Source organism: Chinchilla lanigera, unplaced genomic scaffold (assembly GCF_000276665.1).
Source record: "Chinchilla lanigera isolate Chin_1 unplaced genomic scaffold, ChiLan1.0 scaffold00094, whole genome shotgun sequence".
Taxonomy (NCBI): domain Eukaryota; kingdom Metazoa; phylum Chordata; class Mammalia; order Rodentia; family Chinchillidae; genus Chinchilla; species Chinchilla lanigera.
Window position 1 is genome coordinate 1,831,963 of NW_004955495.1, and position 23,407 is coordinate 1,855,369.

General features: G+C 54.8%; 3 protein-coding genes across 14 annotated transcripts in view; 2 read left to right on the forward strand and 1 right to left on the reverse strand.

Moving 5' to 3' along the window:
• Ilf3 (interleukin enhancer binding factor 3, 90kDa) overlaps positions 1–12,643 on the forward strand; it is a 30,594-nt gene extending 17,951 nt beyond the window's left edge. For 5 of the 9 annotated variants that reach the window (XM_013505145.1, XM_005405616.2, XM_013505146.1 and 2 more), the window contains 16 exons: positions 895–1,042; positions 2,368–2,459; positions 2,843–2,938; positions 3,928–4,039; positions 4,471–4,568; positions 5,128–5,239; positions 5,321–5,431; positions 5,684–5,883; positions 6,214–6,381; positions 6,696–6,833; positions 6,947–7,123; positions 7,224–7,377; positions 7,473–7,526; positions 10,580–10,942; positions 11,662–11,790; positions 12,271–12,643. In XM_013505145.1, coding sequence (XP_013360599.1) covers positions 895–1,042; positions 2,368–2,459; positions 2,843–2,938; positions 3,928–4,039; positions 4,471–4,568; positions 5,128–5,239; positions 5,321–5,431; positions 5,684–5,883; positions 6,214–6,381; positions 6,696–6,833; positions 6,947–7,123; positions 7,224–7,377; positions 7,473–7,526; positions 10,580–10,942; positions 11,662–11,790; positions 12,271–12,407 — 2,289 coding nt within the window. In that variant the 3' untranslated portion in view covers positions 12,408–12,643. Of the gene's footprint in view, positions 1–894; positions 1,043–2,367; positions 2,460–2,842; positions 2,939–3,927; positions 4,040–4,470; positions 4,569–5,127; positions 5,240–5,320; positions 5,432–5,683; positions 5,884–6,213; positions 6,382–6,695; positions 6,834–6,946; positions 7,124–7,223; positions 7,378–7,472; positions 7,527–7,950; positions 9,262–10,579; positions 10,943–11,661; positions 11,791–12,270 lie in introns of those variants that run through there. The other 4 variants (XM_005405618.2, XM_005405621.2, XM_005405622.2 and 1 more) reach the window with 4 other exon arrangements.
• A 157-nt stretch (positions 12,644–12,800) lies between these two features.
• Positions 12,801–19,626, reverse strand: LOC102009291. Of its 4 annotated transcripts, none has more exons than XM_005405612.1 (3): positions 19,539–19,626; positions 15,916–17,065; positions 12,801–15,188 (listed from the first exon to the last, which is right to left on the reverse strand). In XM_005405612.1, the coding sequence occupies exons 2-3, from the start codon at positions 15,959–15,961 to the stop codon at positions 14,470–14,472; spliced, it is 765 nt and encodes a 254-aa protein (XP_005405669.1). In that variant the 5' UTR covers positions 15,962–17,065; positions 19,539–19,626; the 3' UTR covers positions 12,801–14,469. The 4 variants fall into 4 exon arrangements, with proteins under 4 accessions (XP_005405669.1, XP_005405671.1, XP_013360602.1 ...); XM_005405614.2 differs by having other exon boundaries at positions 15,916–16,026; positions 19,539–19,625; XM_013505148.1 differs by having other exon boundaries at positions 15,916–16,162; positions 19,539–19,624.
• Positions 19,627–19,898: 272 nt separating this feature from the next.
• Positions 19,899–23,407, forward strand: part of Qtrt1 (queuine tRNA-ribosyltransferase 1) — a 5,739-nt gene continuing 2,230 nt past the window's right edge. Inside the window, exons 1-5 of the mRNA XM_005405610.2 lie at positions 19,899–20,278; positions 20,516–20,584; positions 20,844–20,982; positions 22,761–22,839; positions 22,920–23,035. Coding sequence (XP_005405667.1) covers positions 19,922–20,278; positions 20,516–20,584; positions 20,844–20,982; positions 22,761–22,839; positions 22,920–23,035 — 760 coding nt within the window. The 5' untranslated portion in view covers positions 19,899–19,921. The remainder of the gene's footprint in view (positions 20,279–20,515; positions 20,585–20,843; positions 20,983–22,760; positions 22,840–22,919; positions 23,036–23,407) is intronic.

Consider the following 23,407-nt stretch of genomic DNA (forward strand, 5'->3'; position numbering starts at 1 on the left):
AAAAAAAAAAAAAAAAAAAAATTAAAATAAAATAAAATAATGGTGCATCGTAGGACACAAAGCATTTCACCATGCGTGGCTGTGTCCGTTCTGTCTTGGACCGCCTTGCTGTCTGAGTTGCCTTCCATGCAGTGCTTGGTTGTAGTGCCCTGCACAGCCTTGTTGTGGGCATGTTGAAGCCCATCCTACAAATCAGCAACCTCAGTCTTTTTTTTAGGGGGTGGTGGTATACTGGGAATTGAATTCAGGACCTTGTACTTGGTGTGCTGTGCTTCTGAGCTACGTCCCAGGCCCAGCAGCCTCAGTCTTGATGGGACTGATTGATCCAAAGTTACTATTAAGTGACAAATTTTAAACCTTTTTATTTCTTTTTTGGTACTAGGAATCAAACTCACGACTTTACACTTGCCAGGCAGGTGCTGCACCACTGAGCAGTATATCCCCAGCCCTCCCCCCCATGGCATTTTTTTTGTTTGATGAAGATGTTACTGTGTCACCCAGTCTGGCCTTGAACTCCTGGGCTGAAATGATCCTCTTGCTTCAGCTTTCAGGTAGCTGGGGCGACTGCCTCTGTATCTCACTTGTGTTTTGGATTTTGTTTTGTTTTGTTTTTTAACAGGGTCTCACTGTGTAGTTGAGGCCGGACTTAATGTCACTATGTAGCCCAGACTGGCCTCGGCTTCCTGAGTACTTGGATGATGGGCTTGCACCACCATGCCCAGCTTCAGCCCCTTTTTCATGTTCCAAGGTGGGATCTCATTAAGTCACTAAGTTGCCTGTGCTGGACTCAAGATTTGCAGTCCTCCTGCCTCAGCCTCCTAGCTTGCTGGGATAACAACTTGTACCACTGTGCCTGGCCGAGGAAGTGTTTTGAAGCTGGGTTTTCTTTTTCAGGCTGTAACAGAAGACAAGTATGAAATTCTCCAGTCTGTGGATGATGCTGCAATTGTGATAAAAAACACAAAAGAGCCCCCACTGTCCCTGACCATTCACCTGACATCCCCTGTTGTCAGAGAAGAGATGGAGAAGGTGCTAGCTGGAGGTAGGAGGCCGAAACAGGCCTGCAGGACTTGAAACCAGGTGTTCCTTCTCTGTTCAAATGTGCTGTTCAGTTTTGGATTGCTTTGTGTAGTAGGCACAGGTGTAGCTATGTCCACCTTTACTCTCTGACCTTGTCTTCTCCCAGTGTCCCTTAGCACTGGGGAGTTTGACCAAATGGTGGCACTAAAAGTGAGTAGCACTTTTCGTAGGAGAATTGCACCATTTTGTTGTTCTGAATCCTAATGTATTCTCAAATGTAAGTGGTAACATTGTTTCCCTCAAGCCATTCTCTGGCCTTGGAGAAGGAGAAGCGTGTCCCTGGTAACCTCACATCTGGTGATGTTTGACGATAGCCAGATGCCCGGGCAGGAGTGTCGCATTAGAGTTATGAGGTCAGTCTGCGTTGCAGCAGTGTCGAGAGAGTCTTGGTTTGTTCTCTGCTTGTCAGCTTGGCTGTGTGATGCCAAGGTTTGGTGCAGTGTTGGATGACATTTTAAACTGGTGTGTGCTTTTCTACCCGACTCGCCACACCTTAGATGCTGATTCTGTGTCCACAATTTATCATCTGCCCTGGCCCGATCACATCTCTCCTGGGCAGACGGCTGAACAAGACACACTCTGGCCCTGCTGCAGTGTAGGTCGATGAGGTGCCTCAGTGCTGTTGTCGATCGCCTCTGGCTCTTTTGATACTGACAACCAAAGCCCTTCTAGTGTATCCACTTAGGGACGCTGGACCTTTGACCAACAGGACTCTCTCTGTCAAGGGCTGGGGCTAGGGCAGTCCCGCCTCGTGGGCGGAGGTGGTCCCCTTGCCGCAGATGCCTTGGGATGGCTGTTGTGGGAAGCAGAGAGGGAGTTCATTTCCACTCCCCCCACATTTTTGTTTCTTGTTTTGTTTTGTTTTTGCTATTGAAAATTCTAGCCTAGCTCTTGTATGGGGAGAAAGCAAGGGAATAGTCTTGTTAGAAGATAGGATCTGCCTATCTTTCCCCCTCCCCCATGGATTATTCCTTTTAGAATTACTTTCCACTTTTGATTTTGCTTTTTGTTTTTTTTTTTTTTTTTTTTTTTTTTTTTTTTTTTTTTTTTTTTTTTTTTTTTTTTTTTTTTTTTTTTTTTTTCCTGGAGGAGGCCTCCAATTTTTCCAATTTCCTCTCAGAGCAGAGTTCATTGTATTCTAGCTTCTCCTTCCCTGCTCAAGGGTGGAGATGAATTCAGATTCTGGGAAACTCAGCTGCCTGTTAGGAAGCTGCCACATCCCCTTTCCACCTGACAGAAACCCCTTGGTCAAACTGTGCCTTGTCTTCTTATTCCATCCATGAATAGAAACGCTATCAGTCAACGACCCCCCGGACGTTCTGGACAGGCAGAAATGCCTTGCTGCCTTGGCGTCCCTCCGACACGCCAAGTGGTTCCAGGTTTGCATTTTGTTCTTCTCTTTGTCTTTCGGTAGCGAGTTCCTAAGTTTAACTTGGCTAACTGACTATTAAGGTTTTGTACCATTGATGAGAGCCGTGCTGATCTTAGCACCTGCCACCACGCAGCTGCTAACGGAGCACACCCAAAAAATTTGACACCTTGAGGCGTGTGACAGTGCAGGTGGGCTGCTGCTGCTGCTTTGTGTTAAGAGTAACAGCTTCGTGTACCTGCGATTAGGTCACGTGTGGCCACACACTTGGCAGCCACGCACACTTAGCGTTTACCCTTGGCAAAGCAGCACCATGAGACTCTGTGTTGTTCATGTTTGCTTTGTGTCTGCAGAGCCATCTTCCTGAAAAGCATCTGTGCTTTCTTCCTATAGGCCAGGGCCAATGGGCTGAAGTCCTGTGTCATTGTTATCCGAGTCCTGAGGGACCTGTGCACCCGCGTGCCCACCTGGGGTCCTCTCAGAGGATGGGTAAGGCACCTTGCAGACAGCTGTGGCCAGCAGGCAGTGTGTGCAGAGGCCTCCTCCACATGGGCGGGCTTGGGCCTTTGAGCTGTGGCTGTCCCGTACTTTGGGGACTGCTCGTTGGGCAGTTGCTGTAGCCCTTGCCCTTGGTAGGATGAGAGTGAGACAGGGACACTCTGAGGGGCGATATGAGCCACTCACTGCCTGAGGCAGTAAGTACAGATGCTCTTGGACAGTCAGCGAGCTAGGGCTCGTTCAGTTCTCCACAGCCTCCTATTTCCTTACCATCCACATTTAAAATCAGCTTAGTATCTTTAAATGTTTCACTTTATTTATTTCTTTTTAGACCGAGTTTCACTAAGTAGTTCAGGCTGGCCTCAAAAGTCTCAGTGATCCTATCCACCCCCGCACCCCGAGTGCTGGGATTACAGACATGCGCCACCATGCCCGGCAAATGTTTCATTTTATTTGTTTTTTATTTTATTTTATTTTGTCTTTTTGCGAGGGTCTCGCTATGCAGTTCAGGCTAGCCTTGAGCTCACTTTGTAGCCCAGGCTGATCTCGAACTCGCAACGATCCTCCTGCCTCAGCCTCCCGAGTGCTGGGATTACAGGCGTGCGCCACCACGCCCGGCAAATGTTTCGTTTTAAATAGAAGTAGCTACCTAAGCCATATCCTCAGCATGGCCTCTTGGACCACAACGAATGCAAGATTTCATGTCTCGCCCTCTTAAAGAAAAAAAAAACACTCAAACCATTCATCTGTAGCTGCTGGTGGAACACTTGCCTTGCCTGTATTCATCCCTGGCCCTTACCCCAGGACCGCAGCAAAAGGGAGAAGTGGGTCTTCCTCTGCCCCAGGGGTCACCTTTGGCTTTGATGTTACTACACGGCTGTGACTCCCGTTCCCAACCCTACTCCCCCAGCGACAGAACCTCATCACATGGGCCATCCTTCTGCCACAGCCTGTCACTAATTGTCCCTTTTGCCTTCCAGCCCCTGGAGCTCCTGTGTGAGAAGTCCATCGGCACGGCCAACAGGCCGATGGGCGCCGGCGAGGCCCTGCGGAGAGTGTTGGAGTGCCTGGCGTCCGGCATCGTGATGCCAGGTTGGGGCCTTGTGCTTTGCAGGTGGCAGGGAAACAGGGAAAGGACAGGGATCAGGCCCTGTGGCCCCCTCCTTCGCTGGTCCACTGACTGGGTTAGGACAGAAGCAGCTCCGTGTCCCCTAGGGTGAAGCATGTGACTACCCTCTTGCACCATCATATCCAGCCCTGTGCCGGGTCCCCAGCCGAGATTCGGAGGGCGGATCCGGGGGCAGTGGTGACCCACTCCCACGTGACTTTCTTGCTCTGAGACACAAGTGGATTATTTCTGTCAAGGGCTGGACGCTGAGTGGGTCACCGAGCTCAGCGTGTTTTCCAGAGCTGGGTGTGGATGGGGCGCGGGGGGGTAATGCACCTGGTTCCCTCAGCCAGCACAACTCTACCGAGATGCTAAAGATAATCCTCTGCATATCTTCCTTGTTTCCTGCCTTCAGATGGTTCTGGCATTTATGACCCTTGTGAAAAAGAAGCCACTGATGCTATTGGGCATCTAGACAGACAGCAACGGGAAGATATCACACAGAGTGCGCAGGTATAGTTGTCGCCATTGCCAACGTGAGCCCATACCCAGTCTGCACTCACTGGCTCCAGTCCCATGACTGGGTATTCTCAGGGCAGGCCCTGGAGCATAGGCTCAGGTCGGGGACTGAAGGCGAAGGCACGGTGTGATACAGGGTGCCCCAACCTGGGCTGCTTCTTTCCCACGGTGCCATGTGTGGTCATCGTCTGCCCCTTTTCTGCCTGAGTGCCACATTCGCACACCAAGAGCAGTAGGGCAACGCTTGCTATGCAGCCTGCTCTGGGGTCCTTCCCCCGCAGGCCACCACCTGGCTCCGTGTGGCAACCAGTCCCCAGGTTGGGGCCTCCTGTATTCCTCTCGAGGGGGGTGGTCACAGGCTGGCCCTCCCCCGCAGCAAGGCTGGGCACGAGCGCTCAGGCCCTGCCCTGGCTGTTGGGGGACCCCTTGCTGACATAGAGAAAACCATTAGCAGCTCCCCAGCTCCTGCCCTGGATCAGAAGGCATTAGTGAGCACACATGCTTTGGCCAGAGGTACAGGCAGTTGAGTCAGACTCCTCTTCCCCTTCTCCAGCACGCACTGCGGCTCGCTGCCTTCGGCCAGCTCCATAAGGTCCTGGGCATGGACCCCCTGCCTTCCAAAATGCCCAAGAAACCAAAGAACGAGAACCCAGTGGACTACACCGGTAAGTGCACAGGCGCTGGGCGGCTGGGTTCTGCAGAGCGGCCGGCTGCATGTCTCAGGCACGTCCCCGGTCTCCTTTCAGTTCAAATCCCCCCCAGCACCACTTACGCCATTACGCCTATGAAACGTCCAATGGAAGAGGACGGGGAGGAGAAGTCCCCCAGCAAAAAGAAGAAGAAGATTCAAAAGAAAGGTATAGACAGCCTTGCTAGTGGTGCTGCTCTTTCCGGCTGCTGCAGTTAGGCCTCACCCTAAGTGGTGATCACAAGGCCTGGTTGTGCTTTTTTGGGGGGTACAAATATTCAGGTCCTTTCAAAATAGGTGTGGGATTAGAACAGGAGGGGAGACCTGTGTGACACCTGCATCACACAGTAGTGTCACCGGGCTGTGGGTGGCCAAGCCCTGGAAAATCTCAGCCTGAGCTGTCTTGGTGGTCTGTCCTCAGAGGAGAAGGCCGAGCCTCCCCAGGCCATGAATGCGCTGATGCGGTTGAACCAGCTGAAGCCAGGGCTGCAGTACAAGCTGGTGTCGCAGACGGGCCCCGTGCACGCGCCCATCTTCACCATGTCTGTGGAGGTGGATGGCAGTTCGTTCGAGGCTTCGGGGCCCTCCAAGAAGACTGCCAAGCTGCACGTGGCTGTGAAGGTGAGAGCAGCCAGGGCGCTGGCTTCCCAGTGACAGAATCACTCCTGGCACCTCGCTGTCATTCATCTGAAGACAGCATGTGTCTCTGGGAGGGCGCAGAGCACTGAGGTGATTAGGTGTTCAAGCATTGCCAGGTCGCACAGGGCAAGAAAGCTCTTAGGGTTCTCAGATATGGCTGCTGGTCAGGGCTTTCTGGGGAACTGGAAAGAAATCCAGCCAAGTGGCTGGGCTTCCCCGTCTGGGCATCTGATCGGGGTAGCCAGGTGACCCTGCGTGACTGGCCCAAGCCATGCCATTCCTCACCATCTTCCTGTGTCTGCGGCCCTGCAGGTGTTACAGGACATGGGCTTGCCGACGGGTGCTGAAGGCAGGGACTCCAGCAAGGGAGAAGACTCCGCTGAGGAGACAGAGGCCAAGCCCGCTGTGGTGGCCCCGCCCCCTGTGGTGGAAGCTGTCTCCACCCCCAGCGCCGCCTTTCCCTCAGATGCCACCACTGAGGTGAGCGCATGGTGGGCGTTGGGAGTGAACGCCAGGCCAGGCAGCTAGTCCCTGCTCCCTGCTGTGTGTCCGTGGGGGGGGGGCAGCCCTTCCCGCAGAGCCCTGCGCCCCAGAGAGCTGGGCTTCGCTTCACCAGCACACGTGCTGTGCACTAGAGCGCGTGCAGGGGGAGGCGGCCTCTGTCCAGGTGCTGCAGGCTCCCAAGGGAGGTGGAGGGGACGCAGGCAGGACTGGCAGGGGCGTGGAGGGGGGCTGCAGCGCTGCCCGGAAGCCCGCAGCTGAGTTTGCTGGTTTTCTTCTGTGCTTCCCCTGAGAACGTAAAACAGCAGGGGCCGATCCTGACTAAGCATGGCAAGAACCCGGTTATGGAGCTGAACGAGAAGAGGCGAGGCCTCAAGTACGAGCTCATCTCTGAGACGGGGGGCAGCCACGACAAGCGCTTCGTCATGGAGGTGCGGCTCCTGGTCGGGCGGGGCCCGAGCCGGGTCTGCGGAGGTCGCGGGGTGGGGCCTCCCCCAAGGGGCGTTCTGTTAGCGCCGCACCCACACCCGTCTTTGCTCTGCAGGTCGAGGTGGATGGACAAAAGTTTCAAGGTGCTGGCTCAAACAAGAAGGTGGCAAAGGCGTATGCTGCCCTCGCTGCGCTTGAGAAACTCTTTCCTGATACCCCCCTTGCCCTTGACGCCAACAAGAAGAAGAGAGCACCAGTTCCTGTCCGAGGCGGACCAAAGTTTGCTGCCAAGGTGAGTCCTTGCCCTTGGCCTCAGTGTCCAGTCCTCAGCTGCGTCGGGACCCGTGGCCTGGGGCAAGGGTAGCCTGACGGTGCGCCTGCTCTCTCCTCAGCCTCACAACCCGGGCTTCGGGATGGGCGGCCCCATGCACAATGAGGTGCCCCCGCCCCCCAACCTCCGCGGGCGAGGCAGAGGCGGCAGCATCCGTGGGCGAGGCCGAGGGCGAGGATTTGGCGGTGCCAACCATGGAGGCTACATGAATGCTGGTGAGAGAACCATCTCTGTGTCGTGTGGGACCCAGAAAGGGCGGGGATGTGGCGCGCCCACACCCTACCCCCATAACCTGCCCGCTCTCTTCCAGGCGCGGGGTACGGAAGTTATGGGTACGGTGGCAACTCGGCAACGGCGGGCTACAGTAAGTTGTGCTTCTCTGTCTCTGTGGGAGGAGGTGGCAGCTGGTGGGGAGCCGAGTTAGAGCAGGGCGCGCAGCCTCCCTGAGGCTAAGGAGCCGCCAGCACCTTTTTGCGGTGAAGAGGTCAGAAGGCCCTTGAGGCCTGTCCCACAGGTGTCCCTGACTCCTAGTGCTGACACACCCACTGTGTGCCTTCCAAGTTCCTTAGATGTCAGAATTTTAAATTTCTCTGCTTTGAGCGATACGGAGCACCAATCTCATGAATGCGCCTTTCCTGCCAGTGCACCGCTCTTGTCTTGAGAAGGAGCCTTCATTGGGGGTCACAGGAGCAGAGAAATCTAAAACATGAATTTCAGATGTGGCGCTCTGTGCCCTTTTTCAAAAGAATTCTAATTTCTTCTCTCTGCTCTGTCTCCCCCTTTTGTAGGTGACTTTTTCACAGACTGCTACGGCTATCATGATTTTGGGTCTTCCTAGAGCGTCTAAAAGTATTGCACACAAAATCAACTTTTTACTCCAATTTCCTCCAACTCCAAAACCCAAAGTGTCCGTGCTGTGTCCCTGTGCTTCACTGGGTTTCTCAACCGTGGCTTTCCACCGCAGCTTGTCTGAAACTCTTAGCCTGCAGAATTTAAGACAATGGCAGTTTTTATCGTGATTTGCCTTTGAACTTGGTCATATTGAAGTTCACACTAAGTGGAAAACAATTTTCTCAGAGAATGTATTTTTGTGCAGACTTGCACAGAATTCTAGAGCCAGCGTTGTTCAGCATCAAGGCAAAAGCCCACCTTTGCTTTTTATGGAAAGCATTACTTTATTTAAAGAGACAGTTAATGATGCATTTTAATCTACCTTTGTCTTAATTTACAGCAGGTTTTGTATGAATTTTTAACCTTTTAACAAACTCCCAAATCTGGTTGATGCCTTTGACAGTGATGAAAATTTCACCACATCTGAATCCAGAGCAACCGACTTTCTTTTTAATCACACGAGCATGTAAAACGTTGGGAATGTGGGGAATTGTACACTGCGCTGAGTGTCCGCTCCCGCCTTTGTAACACTCTGGTGGGTTCTTGTTTGGGTGCGGTATTTTGTGGCTGGTTTAGCTAGAGAGTGAACTCTCAAAGGTATCAAAACTGTGCTTCCATTACCTGTGCAAGAAACAGACAGGCTTGAAAGGGTAGAAAACACGAAATTTTGCAAGTCAAGATCACAGCTGTAAGTGCATGGAGTCCGGGCTTTTTCAATGGGGCTTTAAAAGTGTTCAAGCAGAAAGAGCCTGGTCCGTCCCGGGGCTCTGGGTGAAGAGCGGGGCTGCTGAGCTCACACCGCACGCTCCAGCGGCCTGGACGCTTCTCCTCGCTCGCCTGCAAGGGCGCCGGACCTGTGGCTCCTCACCGAGCCCCCATCTGTTCGTGGGGGCCTCCTTGGATGGTGGGGTTTTGCTTCCACTCAGCACTCGTTTTCTCAGCACAACCTGCCTCTTGGTTGACTTGCAAGATTTTTACGTTTATTCAGGCAAAAACTGGTCAAAACGGTTACTGTATGGTTTGTTCCCCAAGGTTTGAAACATTCAGTGAAACTTTTTAAAACTCTTATTGCATGATGTATTTTTTTTTTTAGAAAGTTATTGTTTGAGAATAATGTCTTTTTATACCAGGAAATAGTTATCCTGAATGACGTTGAAAACTCCCCCTCCTCTTTATTTTTTTTTAATCAATACATGTTAAAGTAACAAGCCCGCCGTACTTGCGTCTTCATTCATTCCTGGCTTCAGGCGGGGCAGGTGGGGCGCTCAGTGCAGGACACGGGGGGTGGGGGCGGGCTCCGCACCGAGCCTCGCATGTTTGCTTTCCTGCATCTCGGTGTCGTGGCTTGTGACGGGGTGGGGGCGCCTGCCTGAAGAACACAGACGCCCGATTGCAGACCAGTCGTGTGGGCCAGGGCCTGTGCCCTTAGCACGTGACACCAGCATGGGACGCCGTGCCGTCTCCGGGGTGGGAGGCGTGTGAGGGCTCCCCATTCACCCTGCCCAGAAGGCCTGGAGCCCTCGGTGCTCTGCCTGGGAGGGAAGGACAGGCTCGTCTCGCCTACCCTGGGCCCAGTGGGCCGGTGCTCTCCTGTCCCTGGGCCCAGGCCCATCTGCCGTGGAAGCCCAGGAGCTCCCTGCCAGGTGCCACACATAGTGGCTGCGCTGGTGAGCTGTTCACAGCCTGGCCTTTGGCTTCACCCGCCCTCTGACTTCATACAGTGCCCCGTCACTCCACTGAAATCTCTGGTGGGACAAGTTTGACAAATCTAGTGACCAGAAGCCGTACCTCGCTGTAGCGTTCTGGGCCTCATGACTGAGCATGTGGCGGACGTTGTGGTGCAAGCTCATCCATCCGTCCCGCAGCTCAGGCTCGCCCTCCCCCATAGCCGCTGTGCTGGGAACGAGGAAGGGCACAGACGCCCGGCCCCACCCGAGCCAGTCCCCCTGCTCCTGAGCCATGGCTCTGCGTGCAGGCAGACCAGGGAGCCTCCCACGCCGCTGGTCTGAGCCTCACCTCGCTCTTCCCAGAACGAGGTCGGAGCCCTTGGTGTTCAGGAACGCTGGTGGGATTAGGGCTGCACCACTGGGCATCTGGCGTCCCGCAGGCTTGTGCTTATCCAGCCTGTTCCCAGCACAGAGGGAGGAGGTGGGGGTGGCTTGCTGCTTCTCTGGGGCTTTGCTTTTCCTGTCACCGTTGGGGACATCTGGGTAGCCGTCAGTCCTGAATGTCATCTGCGCTCGGAGCCCATCTCATTGTAATGTTGACACCTGCTGCAAAAGCTGCTGTCGTGCCGCTGCTTGGCAAAGATCCCTTGTTGTCACCAGCTGATGGGTGAGTGGAGCTGAAGGCTGGGCCAGCCCAAGCCAGGCGGCCTTGTCCAGCAGAGCCCTGCTCTCCTCCGGTCCCCTGCTGCCTCTGGGCGGCGGGCTTGCAGGTCAGCCTTCAGGGCCCACGGCTGCCACCCCTTTCCCCTCCGCGTTTCCCTTCCTCGTCCTCCTCCTGACCCGCTGCCTCCCTGTCTAGGTCAGTTCTACAGCAACGGAGGGCATTCTGGGAATGCTGGTGGTGGCGGCGGCGGGGGCGGTGGTGGCTCTTCCGGCTATGGCTCCTACTACCAAGGGGACAACTACAATTCACCGGTACCCCCAAAACACACCGGGAAGAAACCACCGCATGGGACCCAGCAGAAGCCATCTTACGGCTCAGGCTACCAGTCCCACCAGAGTCAGCAGCAGTCCTACAACCAGAGCCAGTACGGCAGCTACGGCCCGCCACAGGGCAAGCAGAAGGGGTACAACCACGGGCAAGGCAACTACTCCTACTCGAACTCCTACAGCTCGCCAGGCGGCGGGGGCAGCTCCGACTACAGCTACGAGAGCAAATTCAGTGAGTTGGTTCCTGGTGCGCCTCGCAGCCCAGCACTGCCCAGGCTTCTGGCTTGGGGCCTAGGGAGAGGACAGGCATGCGGCTGAGGGCGGGAATCGGGAGGATCCAGAGCCAGGACCCCAGCCTAGGTCTGTGCCCCCTCTCTCCCCTCGTCTTCCGCACGGACGGGTGTGGGCGGAGACTGCGAGGCACCTTCGCGGGACTGCACTAGGGGCCGTGCCGCCTCCAGCCCTTGCAAAGAGCTGAGCTCTACCCTCTGCGCATGCCGGACTCTGCAGGCCTCGGTGGCAGCGCAGTGCATTCGTCCTCGTGAGGCACTCGGGGAGCTGTGCTGTGCACGGGAAGGCTGGGAAGTGCAGTGCCTGGGGCCAGTGGGCGCTGTTGCAGCCCTTAGACACCCTGAGTGGGATTTCAAACCTAAGGCCCGCAGAGTTTAAGACTGGCGGTTTTTCATCATGATTTGGCCTGAACTCGGTCATACAGCTCATCCCAAAGTTCATGCTGAGCGGAAAGCTTGGGTTGGAGAGGAAAGTGCCGAGCTTGGGGACCAGCCTCACCCAGAGCAGGTTGACCTTGCAGGGCTCTCGGTTGGGCCTTGGCCCCGCTTTTGGAACTGCTGTGTGCCACATTTAAGCAAACAGGCATTTGTAAAGTCCGGCGCCGGGCCGCGTCCAGGGTGCCCTTGCAGGCCCCTAACCGCACTGTCTTCTCTCCCCCAGACTACAGTGGTAGTGGAGGCCGAAGCGGTGGGAACAGCTACGGATCAGGCGGGTCGTCCTACAACCCAGGGTCACACGGGGGCTACGGCGGAGGTTCTGGGGGCGGCTCCTCATACCAAGGCAAACAAGGTGGGCCTGGGCAGCACGTGGCACAGCCGGGGGGCACAGAGGTGCTGTGGTGGGGACACACGTGGCAGGAGCGGAGCACCGAGTGGTGGGGCCGCAGCAGCAGTCCCTGTGTGAACCCGGCCTGGGCCACAGCAGCTTCTCAGAAGCCAGAGCTGCCGCGCTCTCGGAAGTGCAGGCTCCTACTCGGAGAGGTGCCGGTGATGGTGAGGGCCCCGCTGAGCTGTGACGTGGAGTGCAAATCTGACTCCGGGTAGTGGGCTCAGGACTCCTGGTTCAGTGACTGGCGAAGTCTCCACTTCCGTCACCGCCCAGGAAGCTAGGGTCACTGTGGCAGTGCTACTCAAGCTGTTAGTGACACCCAGACCCGAGGACAAGTGCGGGACTCAGCAGAGCAAATCAGAAGCCTGCAGGGCTGCCCTGCCGGGAGCTGTCGTGGGGGTGGGCCTTGTCCCCCGCTCTGACCCACCCTCTCTCTCACAGGAGGCTACTCGTCACAGTCCAACTACAACTCCCCCGGCTCCGGCCAGAACTACAGCGGCTCTCCTGGCTCCTACCAGTCCTCACAGGGCGGCTACAGCAGGAACGCAGACCACAGCATGAACTACCAGTACAGATAAAGCCCCGCGCGGGCTGCGGCCTCCACCTTCTGCACTTCCGCCCGCCCGCCAGAGATTGAGTTTGACACATCACAGTTACCACGTCCGCAGGCCCTCCAGGCACCCCACCTGTCCACATTGCTGTGTTGTGAGGTGCAGCGGCCTCCCGGGCCGTGCTGTGACCCCCGTTTAGCTGTGTTTGGGACTCCGTGTCTTCAATGGTTTGTTAGTTGCCATTACAGCCTTGTCTGGGTAGAGTTTTGAGTTCTTGCCGTTCAGTATCCCTCTGTCTATTTACACTTGGTGTTAACGTTGACTCCGTTTGTCTTGAAATAGTTACGGAAGGGATACGTCATCTGTTAATGCTTTTGTGAAGTGAGTTAAATGAGCTTTCTGTATTTTAATGCTTTAGTGTTTCAGTTTTATAAGTGAAGATTTTATTTTAAAAACCAGTGGGAAAGAGTGGGGATTTTTGTATGTCTGGATCATTCAGACAGTGTATCTGAGTGCAGCCGAATGTAGACAAATAAAGAAAAAGTAAAGTGCGTCCGTCCCAGGCCTGCGCGTCCGATCTTCCAGGCGGGCGGTTCTTGTCCTTGGGAAGCAAGGCGAGGATGGCAGGGTGGTCCCCGGTCACTGGGGGGGGCCGCCCCCAGCCATCCTCACCCGGTAGCTAGCCAGGCCCGCTGTCTTCCTACCCAGGGTCTCACTGACCAGAGTCCGCTGGACTTGGCACCGTCCCCTGGCGGTGTTAGGTCTGGGGTGGCCCTCGCTGGCCTTTCGGTGGGATCAAAAAGTGCAGGTCTGCCTCATTTTGCCCTCAAGTTCTGATGTCATTTGTATTGTGATCGCCCATCGTCCTACCGCAGGATGTCCCCGCGGGAGCCACGGCTCTGCTGGCGGTGCTGCCACCTGCAGGACGCCTGCGGCTCCCTCCGAGCCGGCCTCGCGGAGCCCCACACGGGACAGGCCGAGCTCCTTCAGCTCCGAGTGTCTGGACCGCTCCTCCGGGCTTCGCTAGAGCCGCGCTTCCGCCTCCCAAGGGCCGCCTGTAGTGTTGGGGGACCAGAGGGGGCGCCTGGCTTCTCGAGGAGAGGCCCTGGCCGCTGCGCACAAAGAGCGCCTCAGCGCAGGCGCTGCGCCGAAGCGTGGGGCGGAGAAACCCGTCTGGGACACCTGGCCCACCCTGCCTGCCCCGGAGAGAGGTGGGCGACGGTGACAGCAGCAGCAGCAGCGCCCTAATGGCTTCTGTCCGGGAAGAGCCTGCGCACCCCTCAGCACACGCCGTCCTTGCCATCTCGCACCTGTGAGGCCTGGACTGCACCCCAGGCGCCCTTGGCCTGCCCTCCTGGTGACCACTCTGGGAAAGCAGGGACCCTGTGCCCAAGGAGCTCTGCGTGCCCCGAAGGCCAGGCGAAGATGGGCGCTGGTGAAGGGAGACTTTGTGCCCTAAGACGGGAAGTGTGGTCCTATCGGCTGCTGCAGAGGACGCCCAGCCTGGGGAGCGGGGTGGGGGGGAAGGGGAGCTCACAGTGACACCGTTCAAGGGCCCATGGGTGCCGCGACCCCACCACGGCACATAGTGGAGGGATGGGCCCCGGCCAGACGTAGCTGAAACGGGCTCATGGTTCTCCTGGACACGGTCAGGACCAGGCGAGACGAAGACTGCATGTCAAGAGTGAGAAGACGCCAGTGGGGGCTGTGTCACCTGACGCGCACAGCAAGGAACGGACGTGGCTCCCAGCCAAGCTCTGCCCAGCCCTCGCGTCGCCTGCGCCAGCCTTCCCTTAAAATTTCAGCCCCAGACCTGCGATGACGTACGGGGTTCCACTCGCTGCACCCCATCCAGGGCTCACGCCTGCCCTGCTGCGTGGGAGGCACCTGCTCCGAAGGGACAGCAGCGCTCGTCCTTGGCATTCTGAGCCCGCTTGGGGACCTTACTGGTGCTGAGGGTCTTGTGATGCCTGGGACCAGTGGCACTGTCTCAGTCCTCAGGACCTGCTTCGCCAACAAGCTGGGGTGCTCTGCCACCTCTGCCCGGAGCAGCTGGCAGGAGGTGGCTTGTGGCGGAGACTGGCCGGGGTCAGGGTGCTTTAGGTAGATGGAGTCTTGCATCCGGAGTGACCGCAGAGGCCACGAGGAGGGCTGTAGACCCCACCGCAGAAGGCTCGAGGCGCCTGGCAGTGAGGGAGCGGGGAGAGCATAGTCTGGCTGAGGGGGTGTTGGTGACATCTCGGAGGGCCCGGGGTTTCCAGCTCCCCTGTAGGCAGTGCTCTGAGGGGCCTCGCCCAGTGGCTGATGAGCCTGTGCCTGGCAGGGAAGCAGCCATTTCCCTACAGTGCTCACCCGTGCGCCGCTGGCAGGACCCGTCACCCCCAGAAGTCATCCCGCCTGGCTCTGCCGCCAGGGTGTGGCCTCCACGTTCACCTGACCTCACAGGTCTGAGACCCCTGGACGCAGCAGGCCTCCGGAGGCTCCGGTGCTCCAACATCCCCGAATAAACGCTTTCTGAGTGTTTCGTGCAGTCACCGTACGTGTGCTCTGGGGCACTTCTGGGTCGGGTCCTGTGCCGGGAGTCGGCGGTGAACGCGGGCCCTGCGCTGTGTCGCCTCCGGGAGGGAGCCAGGCGGTCCTGCGTGCTGGGCGCCGGTCCGGACTGTTTCCGTCCCGAGCGAGCGGGGCCGCGGGGCGGGGGAAGGCGGCGCCTGGCCGAGGGAGCAGCGCGGGCGGGTGCACACAGGTTTCCAGGAGCGGCAGCTGGCGGGTGAGGACGCCTTTTCTCTGAGTTAGCCAGAGCAGCGCCTGCCGGGCAGAGGAGTGCACGGGCTAGGATAGAACTGAGCCCGCGATGCCGAGGGAACAGCAGCGAAGGCCTGCAACCCCAGAGGAGGCAGGGATGGGGATCCTAGAGTCCCCGACCCGTCCCACGCGGGGTGCTGAGCGACCCCCTGGGCCAAGTTTTCAGAAACCTTCGGCCCAGCCTCTGTAAACGCCACCCCTCCAGGCCTCCGTCAGCTAGTCCCCAGGCCTCCCGTGCGGTGTGCGCTGCCCTTCCAACCCAGTGAACAGCTCCCCGGCATGCACAGCCCTGGGGACTCAGCCGGCTTCGCACTGGGCCATCAGCAAACTCAACGAGACCCTTGAAGGTCCCGCCCTATAGGGTGTGACCTAGGCGGGGAGCATGCAGTTCCCACCAGGGAGTTGTGAAGCCACGCCCTGTAGGGCGTGCCCTGTGCGCTTCTAATAGGACACTTCCTCAGGCTCCGCCCCCAGGGCTATCTCGTCCTTGGTATCCTAGTAACGTGCGTGGCGCTGTCCGTTGTCCTGAAGCCGCGCTTCCCTAGCTTCTTCCAAGGGCGGACTCGGGGCGCCCCAGCTCCGGCATCTGAACCACGCTAACGCTAAAGACAGTGCCACTGAGCCTCTTCCGCTGCACTCTCTCCATGCTTTAACTTACCCCTCGGTAAGAGAGTTCATCTCTCTCCTCCCTCCCCTAAATACGCTCCACCCTCCCATAAATCAAACTTACCTCCGCGGATGCAGAGACCTCGAAGACCTCCCGCGTTCACCTCCATGCCGTCATGGCCCGCCTCGCAACTCAACCTCTCCGGCCGCACCGTCTTCCTCTTTGCACTGCATCCTACTCAACAGACATCTCAAAACTCCTCTCCTTCCCTGTTCTTCCTGACGTCTCTGTCTCCTTTATTGTTTTCACTGGAGGGCATGGCTTTTGTTTGTTCATAATGTGTTGACTGTACGTTCCTGAGTGTGTTTGGCTTTTTTTTTGAGAGAGAGAAAGAGGGTCTCCCTATGTACCCCAGGCTGGTCTCCAAGTTGTAATCCTCCTGCCTCAGCCTCCCAAGTGTTGAAATTACAGGCGTGCACCACTATGCCCAGAACCCTGTGTAAATTCGCAATGGTTCTTAGCTTTCATTTTTTTTATTCTTCAGCACTGCAGACTGAATCATAACTTTCAGAGACAGGGTCGCTTACGAAACCGAGGGTCGCCTCAGACTCTTGCTCCTGCTAGTACTGCAGGGGAGTGCCACCCCAGCAGCTACTCAGTAAATAAGTGCGTGGCCACGTGCTTGGTACATAACGAGCAACCAATCAACTGTAACTTATTATCATTTGTACTATTGCAGTGAATGGATCTGAGATTATTTAGTGCAATCAAGTAGAGGTTAATAAAGTGCAACCAGTACAGGTCAATGAAACATGGAAGCAGAAAAAGAAGTTATCAGAAAGATGTTAAGGACTGGAGGGTGAAGCTCAGGGTCTGGTAGATGCTTAGCAGGTAAGAGACCATGGAGAGACACACATTGCAGTTGGCGCTGCATGCCTCAGGTGCACTATCCAAGTGCTCTACCATTGAGTCACACTCCCAACTCCACAAAACGTATTTATAAGAAAGTGTTGAGAATACCCTGTGCACACATAGTTGAGTGTGATGGATAAGAAAACACCCTAAAAAAAAAACAAAAAGAAAGAAAACACCCTAATAAACCAGGTGTGGTGGCACATGTATGTAATTCCCCCACTCTGGGAGGCTGAGGCAGGAGGATTACAAGTTCAAGTCCAACCCGGTTAATGTAGTAACTTAGCAGGACTGTCTGAAAATACAAAAGGGCTAAAAGGGCTGGGGATGTAGATCAGTGCAAAGGCTCTGGATTCAACTTCTGGGAATAATAAACAAATAAGTAGGTAAGTAAAAAAAAAGTAAATAATAAAAACTTTTGGAAGCAGAGCTGCTAGAATTTGCTAACATATCACATATGGAAAGTGAGAGATGCTGTCAGTGAGGGGAAGTACATTTGACAGGGCAAGAAAGGCCCCATTTTCTTCTCAGAATTTCATTTTAAAAATTAAACTGCCAAAAACAAAGTAAAATCAAACTCCCTTAAACTTTAGATGAACTCACCCTTGTTCCCCAAATGATATGTTAAGCAGTTTCCATTTGTAGGCAGTTACTATTTCTGATAAATGCTGTTTCTGACAAAAGCTGTAATGACCCCATGACTATGACTACCACCACGTGATTAGATAAACTCTGTACTCTGCCTTTCTGGAAACTACCAGCTACTTTTAGAAACTGGACCGACTACCATGTAAACCGATGTTTTCCTACCCTTGGGGTTGATGCCTCTGCGTGGCAGCAGGTGGGGTATCATCTTCGTGCTAAGTAAAACCCTGCTTGTTCCCATCTCTCAGCCTCTGTGAGAGTCTGGCTACTTGCCATAACACATTGACGATTAGGTCTCTCCTACCTACTCAGCTTCAGGATTTTATACACAATTATTTCAGACTAGAAGCTGGTTCTGTTGCCATGTTCTTTTCTTTTTCTTTTTTTTTTTTTTTCTTTTTGAGACAGGGTCTCGCTGTGCAGCTCAGGCTGGCCTCAAACTAGCAACAATCCTCCTGCCTAAGCCTCCCGAGTGCTGGGATTACAGATGTGTGCCACCACACCTGGCCTTAGCCATTTTCAAATTTTATTTTGGGGCAGGGTCTCACTAAGCTGTCCAGGCAGCCCTTGAAATTTTGCTCCTCCTCGCTCAGCCTTGTGGGCACTTGAGATTCCAGGCAAGTGTCACTGTGCCTGACAGACACACAAAGCTTTGCTGACCGCAGATGTGCAGTGCTGTCTAGATAGAAGCTGTAAAGAAGAAGTCAAGAGTTCCAAAAGATCTGGGCATTGTCAATATACAGAGGCTTTAAAAGCATATCTGGCCGGGCATGGTGGCACACGCCTGTAATCCCAGCACTTGGGAGGCTGAGGCAGGAGGATCATTGTGAGTTCAAGACCAGCCTGGGCTACAAAGTGAGCTCAAGGCCAGTCTGAACTGCATAGGGAGACCCTGTCTCAAAAAGACAAAAAAAAAAAAAAAAAAAAAAAAGAAAAAGAAAGAAAGAAAAAAGAAAAAGCATATCTGAAGCTGAAGAGGTTGGTCAGAGAAAAGTAAGGAACTATTTGGTTTTTTTTGTTTGTTTGTTTTTTTCCAGTACTGGGAATCGCACTCACGACGTTGCACTTGCCAGGCAGGTGCTGTGCCGCTGAGCTAAATCCTCAGCCCAAGCTAAATCCCCAGACCCAGTGCAAGGTAAGGAATTTGCCAAGCGCACAGGAGCTCCTGGGTTAGACCCCAGCACCACCCAAAAAACAAAAAGTATCAATTCTAGGTGATGTGACGTAAAGCAATTTTTTTTTTTTTGTCTTTTATTGAGATAGGGCATGCACCACCACAGCTGGCTTTTGAGTGTTTTTAAGATTGGATAGAGATGCAGGGCATTGTGGTGCACCTTGTAATTCCACCATTCAGGAGGCTGAGGCAGGAGGATTTCCATGAGTTTGAGGTCAGCCTGGGTTACCTAATGAGTTCAAGGCCAGCCTAAACTACATAGCAAGACTCTTTATCACACTTCTCCCAAATAAGATTGGACAGAGACGTTAGAATTTTCCACACTGAAAAATACTGGGAAGTAGGTTATGATGTAGCTCGGTGGTAGAGTTTGCCTAACATGCGTGAGGCCCTGGGTTCAATCTCAAGCACTGGACACACATACACAAATAGAATAATTGAATTTTTTAAAATACCGGGAAGTCATACATGGAGAATTCAGAGAGGGCACATATTTCAGACCATGACAACAGTAATTGCAAAGGCCTGGAGTGAAGCTCCTGGGTGGATATTTGAGAAGTTTGTTCTCAGCGAGGGTTCCCGCACCTCGAGAACCTGGCATCATTAGCCATTGTTACGAATAACTGGGTTGAGGGTCCCAGAGAGCTCGCCTTTCGCCCAGCAGCTCAGGTTAGGACAGCTGTCCTCCGAGTGCAAGTGTTTTGGGGCAATGGCGCTCTCTGCTGGCCAGGATCAGCCCCATTTCAACAATATCGATTATATATTAGGTATTATTATTCATGGAATACACCTAGACCTCGATGAATCTGTGACTCAGTCTCCCTGAGTCCCAGGGGCATGCAGGCAGGTCCAGCGGGGATTTTTATTTATTTATTTATTTATTTATTTTTCTCCAGTACCGGGAACCGAACTCACGACCTTGCGCTTGCCAGGCAGGCGCTTTTGCCGCTGAGCTAAATCCCCAGCCCACCAGCGGGGATTTTTATATAGGTACATACTGAATGAATGAACTCACCAATGGAGACAGGCTCTGGGCTCCGGCCTTCTCTGTAAACCTGGAATTCCTTTTCATCGAGTAAACATGATTACTGAGCATTTACTATGTTCTAGGAACTGGCCTCAGCTCTTGGGACGACGGACAAACAAGATAAGACAAAATCCTTTACTAAGCCTCGTGTACCAGCACCCTTCTCATTAAATCTGTACAGTGTCCTTAGGCTGCGAGGCTCTAATTCCTAGCACTTTAGGCAGGAGAAAATCTTGGATCAGAGAGGCTTTCATTGTAGATCGAAAAGTAGCGCTGATGAGATTTGTAGATGGCCAGTTTGAGTTTTCGCGATAGCGAGCGAGGGAGACAGAACTAGTCCCTGGAGTGGACCAGCAGAAGCGTCGGTTGCCATGGTCCCCAGACGCTCTCCTGGGGCGTCGACCCCGCCCTTATATCACGTGATCAAAACAACATGGCGTCGCCCACCGTGTCCCGCAGCTCACGTGGTTCCAGGAAACAAGATGGCGACAGGGCTTGCTTCGCCCGCTTCCCTGGAGTCGGCCCCGCGGATCATGCGGCTGGTGGCCGAGTGCACTCTCTCCAGGGCCCGCGCGGGCGAGCTGCGGCTGTCGCACGGGCCGGTTGCCACTCCCGTGTTCATGCCAGTGGGCACTCAGGCCACCATGAAGGGCATCACAACCGAGCAGCTGGATGCTCTGGGCTGCCGCATCTGTTTGGGCAACACCTACCACCTGGGGCTGAGGCCGGTGGGTGGACTTTGGCCCGGGAGGGCAGCGGAGCACGGCGTGGGGGGCCCTCGGGCGTTGCCCAAGTCTGGGCACAACTCCAAAAGTTCAAGGAGAGAGGGGGAAGGAGCACCCTGGGGCGCCCGGGCCCCGTGCTGGGCGCATTGCAGCTGCCGTGATTGAAGCCGGCCAGCGCCGTCCCCAGCATGAGACACGTAAGTCCCGCTCACCAGTGGCCACTTTCCTGCCCCAACCCAGGGCCCTGAGCTGATCCAGAAAGCCCACGGTCTCCATGGCTTCATGAACTGGCCTCACAATCTACTGACGGTGAGTGGCGTTGGGGCCGGGAATCCGAAGGTGTTATAGTCTGTAATACCAGCACTCAGGAGGCTGAGGCAGGAGTGTCTCCGCGAGTTTGAGGCCAACCTGGGCTACATAATAAAATTCAAGGCCAGCCTGAACTACATAACAAGGCCCTGTCTCAAAAAAAAAAAAAAAAAACAATAAAAATTCCAAAGACACTTTCCTGGGGTGAAGAGCCCGGCATCCCCACTCCCTGACAACCCTGCGGTGGGGTTTCTCCCAGGACAGTGGCGGCTTCCAGATGGTGTCCCTAGTGGCCCTGTCTGAGGTGACGGAGGAGGGTGTCCGATTCCGCTCCCCTTATGATGGTGAAGAGACCCTTCTGAGCCCCGAGAGGTCCGTGGAGATCCAGAACGCGCTGGGTGAGCAGAGCGGGGAGCGGCCCTTTTCTTCCCGTGTGGTAGGGGTGCAAGCTGAGGGACCCTGCTCCCTGTCCACTGCGGATTTGGGGGGAGTCGCCAACTGAAATCGGGGAAATGAATCCAAGTCGGTGAATCTCTTAGCACAGTGCCTGATACAGTTTAGGTTTTACTTTCTTTCCTTTTCTTTGTATTTCTTTCTTTTTTTGGTAATGGAAATTGAACCTTGAACAAAGATACATTTTGCATACATTTTTGTATAAAAATGTGTGCAGTAAACAATGCTCTTATTCTTCTCCATCTAGTTTCCTGTAGGGTCACAGCGCTTACTAGTTTCTTTCTTTTGTGTGTCCCCCCACCCATACCAGGAATCGAACTCACGACCTTGCACTTGCCAGGCAGGCGCTGTGACGCTGAGCTAAATCTGCAGCCCCTCTTTTATGTTTTTAGAGACAGGATCTCAGCTTTGTATCGCAGGCTGCTCTTGAACTCTCTTGATCCTCCTGCCTCAGCCTCCCCAGTGCTGGGATTACAGGCGTACCACCACCACACCTGGCACATTCTGAGATTTTCTTCTATGTAACAGAACAAGATTTGATTTTTATTGACTTTGTGCATGTGTGGGTTGTTTGGAGGGGTCCCAGGAGGTGAACCCAGGGGCTTTTCACTGGGTTATACCCCTAGCCTTTCATCTTTAAAATTTTGAGAGTGTCTCAATAGTTCACTAAATTGCCCAGTGTATCGGTCACTTTCCCATCACACCAGGACAAAATACCTGACACCCACACTTAGAGTAGGACAGATTTGTTTCGGCCCATGGTTTCTGTGGGTTCGGTCCATGTTTGGTTGACTCCAAGGCAGAAGCAAAGTGGCCCAGGGCTGTGGAGGAGGAAAGCTATTCAACCTAGGCCAGCTGGGAAGCAGAGGAAGAAGGGAGGAGCCGGAGAGGTCAGCACTTCCAGCTTTGAAGGCGTCAGTGGATGAATCCACTGAGGAGTACAGTACCCTCCTGTTCCAGTCACCTTCCAGCACATGAGACCCTTAGGGGGACATTTCAGATCTGAACACCCAGGCTGGGCTTGGCCTGTAAGCCTCCTGCCTCAGTCTCCCAGAGTGTTGGGATTACAGGCCTGTGGTACTACATCCAGCTTCTGAACAGGGTTTTGGTTTTTGGTTTTTTGAGGCAGGGTCTCGCTGTGCAGTTTAGGCTGGTCTTGAAACACACTTTGCAACCAGGGTCTGGAACTGGCTGGTCTCAAACTTGCAGCAGTTATCCTGCCTCAGCCTCCCAAGAGATGGGATTACAGATCCAGGCCCCTCACTCCCAGCTTAGATGCACGTTGTTGTTTTTTTTTTTTTTTGTCTTTTTTGAGACAGGGTCTCCCTATTCAGTTCCCATTGGCCTCGAGCTCAGTTTGTAGCCCAGGCTGGCCTTGAACTTGCAACAATCCTCCTGCCTCAGCCTCCCGAGTGCTGGGATTACAGGTGTGCGCCACCACACCCGGCTAGATGCACATTTTGAAAAGCTCCCTCTGAATCTTAGAGCTTGGGCGGCTGAGACAGGAAGATCAAGAGCTCAAGACCAGCCTGAGCTACGTAGTAAGTTCACAGCCAACCTTGGCTACACAGGGAGACTGTTTAAAAAAACCTCTGTTGACCTGCTTCATAACTAATCTGGGACAGCCCCGTGGGAGTCAGCAGTGCCTGCGAGGGGCACCTGGGCCCATCTGCCCCCCAGAGGTGGGCATCCTCCCAGTGACCGTGCCCCGTCTCACCGTCAGGCTCGGACATCATCATGCAGCTGGATGATGTGGTCAGCAGCACCGTGACCGGCCCGCGTGTGGAAGAGGCCATGCACAGGTGGGCACAGGTGGTGAAGGCCTCGGTCCTGCGGCCTTGTCCCCCGCCCTGAGGAGCTGGTGACCCGGGCCCTCTTGCAGGTCTGTCCGCTGGCTGGACAGGTGCATCGCAGCCCATCGGCGGCCCGACACGCAGAACCTCTTCGCCATCATCCAGGGCGGGCTGGACGCCAGCCTCCGGGCCACCTGCCTCGAAGGTAAATCTGCTTACTGGCAGGACCAGGGCTTGTCCCCGGCTGAGGCTGCCCGCGGGCTGGGAGTGCGATGCTGGTCGCGCAGAGCTCGCTAGTGGGGAACAGCGCGCAATGGGAATGATTCTAATAGTTAGTACTGCTTGGGTGCTGTGCCTTTTTTTTTTGTCTTTGTGAGACAGGGTCTCGCTATGCAGTTCAGGCTGGCCTTGAGCTCACTTTGTAGCCCAGGCTGGTCTCGAACTCACAACTATCCTCCTGCCTCAGCCTCCCTAGTGCTGGGATTACAGGCATGGGCCACCACGTCCAGCTTGGGTGTTGTGCCTTTGTTTTCTTCTTTTTACTTTTCTCCTCTTCCTTCTTCTTCTTCTTCTTCTT

Excerpts from the sequence above, each read along its gene's own strand:
- LOC102009291 (XM_005405612.1), bottom strand. The coding sequence starts at position 15,961 with ATGGAGGTGAACGCGGGAGGTCTTCGAGGTCTCTGCATCCGCGGAG. Across the intron at positions 15,189-15,915 it reads AGGTCTCTGCATCCGCGGAG|GCGCTGCTCTGGCTAACTCA; the intron begins GTAAGTTTGATT and ends TCTGCCCGGCAG.